Raw genomic sequence first — 10,861 nt, 5'->3', positions numbered from 1 at the left:
CTTATATCAAAACACTCGAAAAATATCCCTGAACTGCATCCGAAAGTCTGTCGTTGGAGTTCTGGTTCAGCCTATTACATAGTTTTTATTGTTTCTCTTTATCTAACAGTGTTTCGTCATGTATGTCTCTGTTTTGGTCTCATTTTTATTTTACAAAATACAAAACCAGTCAAAGGATGTATGATATTTTAACACTGACGAAAACGTGGAACACTGGGGATGACACATAAATGTCGAGGCATATGTGGGTAAAGGTAAATCTGTCATAAAGCTGAAGACTGGTTTGACCATCACAGTGAGCATAATCCTGCTGGAAGTAGTATGCAATTACCTTCCTCCGACTTTCGGACTGACTTATTCAGTTGTAGTGGCTCCTACAGTTCAACGTACACAATGAAACACAGTGCAAGTCGGCGTCTTTCACATTAATAAGCATTACCAGAGGATAAATAAGTCGAAAGTCACCAAACAAAGCGCACCAAACAAAACGATAAAAGAAAACAAGGTCGTTTTGAAAACTATATCAGAATAGCACTAGTTAAATTCCAGATGCGTTGCAACAAATCGTGAAAAGCACTGCTCACCATGAAGGGCGAAGCAGAAAGTAAATATTAGTCATCTGCTGTACTTAGATGCATAATATTCTTAGATAAAGTGTTAAATTACGCTATATTTTCACGTCGTAACCAGAATCAAGGCCAAATCCGAAAGCAGGGTCGCCAATAAGGTACAAAACTTAGCACGTTTACTAAGAACACCAACGTACAGCCAAAAAAGAAATGACGGAGAATAGAGCTGTTTATACAACTATCGAAAACTGCACACAATACAAACGTTACAAACATTTAGAGAAGGTCCCAGAACTAATAAACACTAAATGACGACAGCAGGTGGCGGCGTTTTAATTGGCGACCCACAGAACGCCTGCCAGTGACAAAAACTACTATGCATACTACGCAGGAAGAATCTACATCTGTGTGTGTGTGTGTGTGTGTGTGGCGGAGGGTAATTTGTGTAACGCTATCATTACCCCCTTCTCTTGTTCCAGTCGCATATGGTTTGCGGGGGGAACGATTGGCGGTACGCCTCCGCGAGTGCTCGAACTCTCTAATTTTATCCTCATGGTATTTTCGCGAGACATACACTGTGTGATCAAAAGTATCTGGACACCTAGCTGAAAATGACTTACAAGTTCGAGGCGCCCTCCCGGTAATGCTGGAATTCAGTATGGTGTTGGCCCAGCTTCCATTCTCGCAGATACGTTCAGTCAGGTGCTGGAAGGTTTCTTGGGGAATGGCAGTCCATTCTTCACGGAGTGCTGCACTGAGGAGAGGTATCGATGTCGGCCGTTGAGGCCTGGCGCGAAGTCGGCGTTGTTCTGGGAAAGCACACTCTCAGAATTTTAATAGTAGAGCATACCGTGATGGAGAACGCCTCTCTTGTAGTCCGTGCCACTGGAGTTGGCTGAGCATCTCCGTGACGCTTTCGCGCTTGCTGCTAAACGAACGTGTAACGAAACGTGCTGCTGTTCTTTGGTTCTTCTCTGTTTCCTCTATCACCCTCATCTGGTATGGATCCCACTCTGACGAGCTATATTCAGGTAGTCGAACGAGTGTTTTGTAAGCTACTTCCTTTGTTGATGGACTACATTTCCAGAAGATTCTTCCAATGAATGTCTGTCTAGCACCTGCCTTACTAATGATTAATTATATTGGTTGTGCCCCTCGTATACCTCCTTCTCTATTCTCTTAGATATTTCTGTGGAAGTAGCTATGTCCAGAGATTCTTCGTCAATCGTGCAGTCATACAGTAAAGTGTCATTCTGTTTGTGTATTCGTAATACATTACATTTGTTTATGTTGAGGGTCATTTGGTAATCCTTATACCAAGCGTCGAACCTCTGCAGGCCTTCCTGCATTCCGCTATAGTTTTCTAGCATTGCGACTTCTCTGTGTGCAATAGCATCATCATCGAAAAGCCTTCTGAAACTTCCGACGTTACCTGCTAGGTGATTCATACATATTATGAAAAGAAACGGTCCTAAGGCACACGCTTGGGCCGCGCCAGAACTTACTTTTACGTCTGAAGACTTCTTTCTATGAAAAGTGACGTGCTGTGTTCTGATTAACAGAAACTCTTCAGTCCAGTCCCACAGTTGGTCTGGTATTCCGTACTCTCGCATTTTCTTTATTAGAGGGCAGTGTGGAGAAGCATCGAACGCCTTTCGGGAGTCAAGGAACATGGGATCTACCTGTGCGCCTGTGACTTCTTTGTGGGTTTCATGAACGGACAGAGCGAGCTGGGTTTCACGCGATCATTGTTTTCGGAACCCATTTTGATTTCTCGAGATGACATTTTCGGTCAAATTTCACGATATTCATAAAACATGTCCCATAATTCTACAACCGACCGACGTCAGAGATAGAGGCCATTAGTTTTGTGCGTCCTTCGCCAGCATTGTGATACGGCTATAGTGTCATTCGGGGAATTCAGAGAAACGTCGCAAAACTCTTCTTGGGTAATCTTGCAGTTGGCCTTTCTCACAACGTTCGATCAATGGTATATTTAATGACTCAGTACTCCAGACTTCACAAGCCCTGTTCCTCCCTGCAGAAAATTTCGTATACTACAACAACAATAAATATATTTATGGTTTTTTAGCGATATGTAACTAGTTACGTCAGAACTAAATGATTTATAGGTCTATAGAGCGCTGTACGCAGTAACGTCCCTATAACGCTCCTTTGGGGTATTTCCTACAGCTCTCTGTTCCGTCCCATTGAGAACGACATGTTGACTTATCTGCCAAGAAGTTCTGAATTCATTCAGAAATCTGGTCTGGTACTCTGTAAACTCGTATTTTGCTCACTAAACGACTGTGCGGGACTGTATCGAATGCCTCCCGGAAATCAAGAACACGGCGTAAACCTAGGCGTTCCGCCTATGGTGCTCTGAATATCTCGTTAAAAAGTCCTTATAGTACAGTTCGTTGCTTTATAGTCTAAACCTAATTTTTATATATCTCTAATGAATGAATATATGTGTGATTAGTACAACACTTCATGATGTAAGGCACCCTACATGATTTACAAGGTGTGTAAACTTCTTAAGGAATAGCAGCTGCTACACAACTTACGTAAAACAAAGCATGGGGCTATAGACAGAGAAATACTACATGAAATATGTGTGGTTGTCAAAAAGGCAATGCGTGAAGCCTTCAGTGACTACGGTAGAGCAATCTCATCGAAAGACTCTCACAAAATCCAAAGAAATTCTGGTCATATATGAAGGCAGTCAGAGTCACTAAAGCCGGCCGATGTGGCCGAGCGGTTCTAGGCGCTTCAGTCTGGAACCGCGCGACCGCTACGGTCGCAGGTTCGAATCCTGCCTCGGGCATGGATGTGTGGTTAGGTTAGTTAGGTTTAAGTGAGTTCTAAGTTCTAGGGGACTGATGACCTCTGATGTTAAGTCCCATAGTGCTCAGAGCCATTTGAACCATTTAGAGCCAATAAAATTACTGTCCATACACTCATGGTTGATACAGGAACTGAAATTTGGGGCAGCGAAGCAAAACATGAATGCTGAATTCTGTTTTCAAATGTTCCTTTACAAAGGAAAATCCAGGGGTATTGCCCCAGTTCATTCTCGCTCCGCTGCAAAGATGAGTGATAATAGTGTCAGCAGAGTTAAGAAAAAGCTGAAATCGACAAAATTGAACAAAACGCTCTGACCTGATGGTGTCTGTATCAGACACTATACACAATTTTCTGCTGAATTAGACCGTCATTTAGTTATAATATGCCATAGATCGACAAACAAGAATTGTGTCAGTAGTTGGGAGAAAGGCAGGTCACACATGTCAGCAAGATGTATAGCAGAAGTGATTCACTAAACTACCATTCAGTAACTTTGACAGCCATCAGTTGTAGAATATTTTTCCATATTCTGAGGCCAAAGGTAATGAGGTTACTCGAACGGGATGTAATTTAGATGCCAAACAGCGCGAATTCAGAAAAAAAATCGATCATGCGAACCAACTCTCGCGCTTTTTCCAAGTGATTGTCGTGGAAAGTCATGGGAGTCATAACTCTCATCAGAGAACAATTCATTAATTTATTTTTACAGTTTCCGGATTTGTAACGAAGTCACGGAGAATAATGTTGCATTAAAATTAAGTGTCTTGATAATAGCAAGGATTTATGCTTTTTACATTTTAGTTGCTTCCTTAAGACCTAGCGCGCGTCGATGTGCTTGCGGCCTGACTGTATATAGAAAATATCTCGGCCACCTCATAATGGCGCCCAAGCGCAGGTTGACCTTACCTGCTACCAATAACAATTCGATGTGTTAATGAATCCAAGGAAGCTGACTAGTGCAAGACAGGAAATGGTCTGCCCCTGAGAAAACAATAACAGAGGCACCGACCTTTCCCGACGCTGGCGGGAACGGTCGAATTGAATGATTGATTTAGACAAAAAGACATAACAAGAGTGGTCTGAGCCTAATGGTGCGCACACCGAAACTGAGTTTATTGTACGGTTTATCTCCCTGAAGTTCTAGTAAGTCCAGCCGGTACCTTTAAAGAGTAATAGGAGGCCTTTTACTAGTTCTTTATTACACACAATTTCTTGAGGGATTAATGACTCGAATAGTGTGTATCTTTTGGCCTCCAGCACTTCGCATTGGAAGATTAAGTGTAGTGTGGTTTCATCCCCCTCACCGCACAATCCGCACTTAGAGACTTCTTTCTCTTGTAGGTGTTTTTAAACTTCCCATGGCCAGCCATCAATCCTATCATGAGTTTAATGTATCTCCTATTCAACCCCAGGATTACGGAACCTCTCGTAGGCCATGATTTTGATTTTGGATCTCAGCCAAGAATTTTGTGTGCTGCATCTTAATCCAGCCACGTAGTTTTATCCTTACTATCGCCTTAGTAATGGTTAGGATAGGTTCCGGTCCTACAGATGGAGTCGTCACACCTGTCCCGGCCAGCCTGTCAGTTTGTTTATTGCTACTGATTCCAGAGCGACCAGCAACCTACAGCAGGTTTATCCTGTTACTTTCCCCTAGTCTCACAAGGGCTCGATAGCATTCATTCTGCAATGATCTTTGATTTCGTTGCAGGGGCTGCTAGAGATTTCAGAGCTGCTTGGCTTTCTAAATGAACGTAGATGCCACGATCCTTGTGGCACCTACGCTGATAGCAGAAATTTCCGCCTGGAATACAGTGGCCAGCTACCCTAGAGAAATTAGTCTTCCTGTTTTCTAGCCGTCGGTACACCAGACTATGTCTGCTGAGCGGTATCGAGGTTTGTTCTTCCACTGCTCCCTACTTCCAATCATTACCATGAAAAGTTTATTGAAAGACCTGAAAAAACCACAGAAACGTGCAGTATTCTCTCCACATTAAACTTGAATGTTCATAGTCTTCAGTCCTGTATTCCAAATGACAGCGCTAAGTGAAATACCGATAATGATTCAATTTCATATCGTGCAAATTGTTACTATTACTTCAATAGCTCTTGAGTCAATTGCGTGAAACTTGCGTGTTATCAAATTCAATGGCGAGCGCTTTTGAAATGATGTATTTTTCTGATTTTCTGATTGTCTTTGAGGCTATTCAGTAACTGTCTTAATCGCTGGCGGAAGCATATTTTTATATTGAAACATGTGTATGCTTTATGGTTATTGTTATTAGAATTAAAATCCTAGGCATTTGTGGCGTGTTAGAACTCGGGGCATTGGCAATTTATATTTGTATGCTAGATGCAGAAGCAGCAAGAACTTCTCCCATCCCCCCCCCCTCCCCGCCCCCGTCAAAGACAGAATATTTTCAAAATCGCCATAAATCAAGAACAAACTGTGAAGTACCTTCACGGGTGCCCCAGGGAAGTGTGTTGGTCCCCTTCTTGCTGTTCTTGTTATGTATTAATGGTCTTAGACAATGTTAATGGTAACGGCAGTCTGTTTTTAGGCGATGCATTTATCTGTAATGAAATACTGTTTGAAAACATTCAGCACAATTACTCGGTCAGATCTTGGCAAGATTTCAAGGTGGTGCAAAGACTGGAAAATGTTCATGAATATAAAACTGTGCGCTACGCAAAAAGGAAAAAGTGTTGTATCCTACAACACCAGTGAGGCACAACTGGAGTCAGTCAACTCATACAAATACCTGGTTGTAACAAACCGTAGGTATATGAAATGGAAGAATGATCACACACGATCAGCAAAAGGCACAGCGGCGGCAGACTTTGACGCCTCGTAGGATTCTGGGAAAATGTTGACTACGAAGAAAATTGCTTACAAAACACTCTTGCCACCCATCCCTGAATATTGCTCACGTGTGTGGGAGCCGTACCAGATAGGGCTGTCAGGGGATATTAAATGAAGGCAAACAAGCAAGGAAGCTAGAGCTGTTCCTCGGCCCACCACGCGTGCCTCACAAAGGGCTCCCGGAGATAACGGCAGACTGATCACAGCACGTATAGAGACATTTAAGTAATTTTTCCCTGCGTTTCATACACGATATCCGATAAGATACGCGATGCGACCTGCGATACAACACAAAAACAACTCGCATCAGCAGAACGCACAGAAACATAGTTGAAGCTACTTATGTGGTTCACACTGGGATAACAGCGGTACAACGCTGACACACATCGCTGCCGTATCGCCGGAGGCAACACTGAGTGCTGATTGATCCACACACTTGTGTAGCGCAATACACAGTAAGGGAAATTTCGAGTAATCTGATGCATATACAAAAATTGTTTTATGTAGATAAAGCAAAGCTACATCCGTCGCTGAAGATAGTTTTACGGTCAAACTTCTCGCGTAAAAAATTAAAAACCACTGTTTTGGTATTAGCGCGTGTTCTCCAACATGCCGTCTTTCTCATTCGATTCTGAGAAAACTAATTGTCAAAAGTACTATTTTTCGGTATCTTATACTCATAACTTGATAATGAACTTCTTCTCATAACATTATTTCCCTCAGTTATCGTGATACTACATAAATAAGTAATATACCTGACGTACCTGTATTTAGAAATGTTTGCACTGAAGAATGTAGTCGCTGGCGAGTTGACATTTGGTGGGTTTTGGGTCACAGATTGCTGCGTTCGAAATTTAGCTACCATATCGAGATTTTTTTTTTTAACTGTCGAAAGATGGCGACACGTCTCGAGAAAATATGAGAGATATATTGGAGGCTGTCCGCGACAAGTTTGGCAGCCATGCGCCACACGCGACGTTACCATATTCCCGCCTGCTATATTTTGCTATGCTGAGCGAGTACCTGCCTCACGTTTCTCTTTTCCGCGTTATGCAGATACACTTTGAAGCCAGAAATGAAAAACTTACTGAAATGAAAAGACACTGGGAGTCATCGGCTGATGATACTGACTGAATGTTTCTCAGTCTATGCTCCTTGATTTCAGGAAACTTTGTGCCAGGCATAAAAAAGATCTGAAAGTTAAATTGCTCTTACTTTTGAATGAGAAGCTGGTCGAAGCCGAGTAGGACACGTCGGGATTTCCTTATCTTCACGGGTTTCTTCCATTTCTTCAAACACGTCGTCTACCCTTAGGCAGAGTTCACCACCCACTGGTACGCCACGTGTGATTGTGTTGGGTTGTTTGGGGAAGGAGACCAGACAGCGAGGTCATCGGTCTCACCGGATTAGGGAAGGACGGAGAAGGAAGTCGGCCGTGACCTTTCAAAGGAACCATCCCGGCATTTGCCTGGAGCGATTTAGGGAAATCACGGAAAACCTAAATCAGGATGGCCGGACGCGGGATTGAACCGTCGTCCTCCCGAATGCGAGTCCAGTGTGCTAGCCACTGCGCCACCTCGCTCGGTCACCACATGTGGTGACTGATCTCCCTTCAAACCCAGAAACATTTGTTGTAGATCATAATTTGTGAAGCATGACGCTAACTGTGAAGCATCATGCTAATGGAAGTGGTCGTACTGAGAAAGCTTGTCATATGAAGAAATACAATTATTTGCAAACATTTCCTGTACACAATGTTGTAATCTCTGTCAATAGGTCAATAATTTCTGAAGAAGAAACCGTGGTCAAGGTTTAATAAATCTGTATTTAGGAGCTGGTTGGCTGTTATTCCCAATCTTTGAAGCTGTTGCATGCACAGCTGCTGAAGCGCAGCCATGTTCAGAATCTTATAAGCCAAGGCCTCCCAACCTTTTCAGCTGGCGGACCCCTTCTTCAGTCGAAAATCCATGGTGGACCCCCAGTCATTCAAGAGCACAGTAACTTCAAATTTCAGAGCAAAACCCATGGGAACTGAAAGCTTCTTAATGCAAGTACCATGTTCCCAATGACTTCCCTCCCCCCCCCCCCCCCCCTCCGCCGAAGTATCAAAAGTCTTTGGTTTGGAGATGAATGAAAACAACTTGAAATTAACGATCCAATTTGAATTCCCATTGTATCCAGACACTTACTAGTGGATTTACTCCCTTTGTTCAACACACTATAGCCTGATTAATATTACATGGTAACTGACATTTCACACGTTGGAGCTGCCTTCCTCCAAGAGCAATCGACGTCACGTCCAAACTGTTCGCTATTGAAATGCTGCCGCCTGTGGTCTGTTCACATCCACTGTTTGGCAATTGTTGTGAGAAAAATGTTCAAATGTATGTAAAGTCTATGGGACTTAACTGCTGAGGTCATCAGTCCCTAGTCTCACACACTATTAACCTAAGTTTAACTTCCGCTAAGGACAACACACACACGCCCGAGGGAGGGCTCGAACCTCCGACAGCGGGAGCTGCACCAATGTTTTGGTTTGTGTTGCCGACTGTCAAATATTATTGCCAAAGATCGAATGTTATTGCCAACTTTCGAGTGCTATACACATGTTTTTCAAAGAAAAAAAATAGTAATGAATTTGATTTTCACATTTTTATTCAATAATTTTACTCATTATTTTACACGATTTGGTGAAAGGTGGCCGCGGACCCTCTAGAAAGAGCCGGCGGACCCCTAAGGGGTCTGGGAACTCCTGTTACAAGCTAGTCACTACAACAGGACAGCGCTGTAATCGCTGAGCGCGGTCGGTCGCGACGTTTGTAGGCTGTCAAGAAATTGGTCGGTCGATCAGTCGGCCGATAAATTGGTGAATGTGTTGAGGTCTTAAACATTGTGTAGTCAGTGACGCGGACCCCGAAACATTCCCGCAGTGCCAGAGCAGTGACGGCTCACGGCTGCACACGTGGGGAACGGTAGGGGGGTAGTTTCCGGTTGCGGCGGCAGGGGGCGCAGCGGTCGGCGCGCTCGCAGTGAGAGCGGCGCGTCATTGGTCGGCCAGCGAGCAGCGTCGCCACGCTGCGCTGTGTTCAGTCCGGTGCGGCGCCGTGTCGCGTGCGAAGTCCAACCGAGTGGCGCGCGCGCGCGCAGTTACGCTCTTGCTTCTTTTCTAGGGGACGGTAAAACCTCGCAGCCGCGTATAAATAAAGCAGGCGGGCGCAGCGGGCGGCGCCAGATCGTGGGCCGCAGCGGAGATAAGGACGGGACTGCCTCACGCGCGATGCCCGTGGCGTAGCCGGTGCACTCCAGCCGCCAGACATGGACGCCAAGACCTACAAGAGCAAGCCCAACCCCAAGAAGGGCGCCAATCCCTTCTCCAGGGCCGTTCTCTGGTAAGTACACCTTTTCATTCTGTTAACGATACCCGCGTCTTTCGTGAAAGTGCACTTCACAGCCTAGCCGTAAGTTGCCTTAGCACAGAGTTTTAATTTGTGTGAAACGCAGTGTACAGAATTAAGTTACGCAATTAAATGCTTCATTTGTGCGGCCACAGTGTCCGTAGTTGCTTTACAATTCTTGAGGGTATTTTTGTTCTGTTACAACTACAAAATGAGTGATTTTTTTTTTTTTTTTTTTTTTTTTACCAGATGCGTTTCGCCTTATTAGGTAAAGCATCAGTGGTGGTGATTCTCGCTTAATTTTTCTCGCTTACATCGGGAAATGCCGTCTGCTAGCACTTCGTTGTTTTTCTGCGACAGATACTAATAATTTTGGTCTACTTTCTAGTTCTGCAGCACTATGCACTTTGTTTTTCACAAAACACTTTTATGCACACCACTGTCTTCAGTTTGTTTTTGTGCGTCAACCATAAATAAAAAGCACAAAAACAAACAGTATACAGTGGTGTGTATAAAAGTGTGTTGTGAGAAACATAGGATGTGTATGGTGCTCCCGAACAACTGAAAATGAGATAAAGATTATCAGTGTCTAACGCAGAAAAACGAAGTGCTAGCAGACGGTATTTCCCGATGTCAGCAATAAATCAAGCGAAAATCGCTACCATTGATGCTTAACCCCAAGAAAAGCGAAACGCGTCTGGTGAAAAAAATCATGCATTTTGTAGTTGCAACGACAGAACAAAAATACCCTGAAGAATAAGTTGGGCAAATGTGAAAGTAGACCTCAGAGTGCTGGAAAAATATTAAAGGTACATTACACGCAGAAAGTAATTAGTGGTAGAGCAGTAGGACAAACATTAAACCTTGTTGATACTGTGAATAAGATCTCTCACTAGACTATTTTATTTTAACCATTTATTGTATAAGAGGCGTTTGTATATTAAAGAGCAACACTGCTGAGGGATCTGGGTAAGGAAATGACACTAGATGTAGTAGATTTGTGCTAGTGGCAATAAACTGATGGCCGAAGAAGCGTGACCACCTAGTGCAGTGAAAGCATTTCTGAAAAAGAGGAATTTGTTAGAATCTAATAAAAATTGAAGTATTGGGAAGTCATTCCTGAAGGTATTTGTTTGGAGTGTGGCTGTGTACGGAAGTGAAACGTGGACGATGAATAGTAGACAAGG

The 10,861-nt window shown here is 43.6% G+C and overlaps 1 protein-coding gene across 4 annotated transcripts in view; it reads left to right on the top strand.

The window, feature by feature from the left end:
• The first annotated feature begins 9,366 nt into the window (after positions 1-9,366).
• LOC124775109 (ATP-binding cassette sub-family C member 4-like) overlaps positions 9,367-10,861 on the top strand; it is a 203,973-nt gene continuing 202,478 nt past the window's right edge. For 3 of the 4 annotated variants that reach the window (XM_047249940.1, XM_047249938.1, XM_047249939.1), the window contains exon 1: positions 9,367-9,668. In XM_047249940.1, coding sequence (XP_047105896.1) covers positions 9,595-9,668 — 74 coding nt within the window. In that variant the 5' untranslated portion in view covers positions 9,367-9,594. The remainder of the gene's footprint in view (positions 9,669-10,861) is intronic. The other variant, XM_047249937.1, reaches the window with a different exon arrangement.

The sequence above is a fragment of the Schistocerca piceifrons genome, chromosome 2 (assembly GCF_021461385.2).
Source record: "Schistocerca piceifrons isolate TAMUIC-IGC-003096 chromosome 2, iqSchPice1.1, whole genome shotgun sequence".
Lineage (NCBI taxonomy): Eukaryota > Metazoa > Arthropoda > Insecta > Orthoptera > Acrididae > Schistocerca > Schistocerca piceifrons.
Note: the sequence above shows the minus strand (reverse complement) of the source record. Positions and strands in the feature narration are given on the sequence as shown.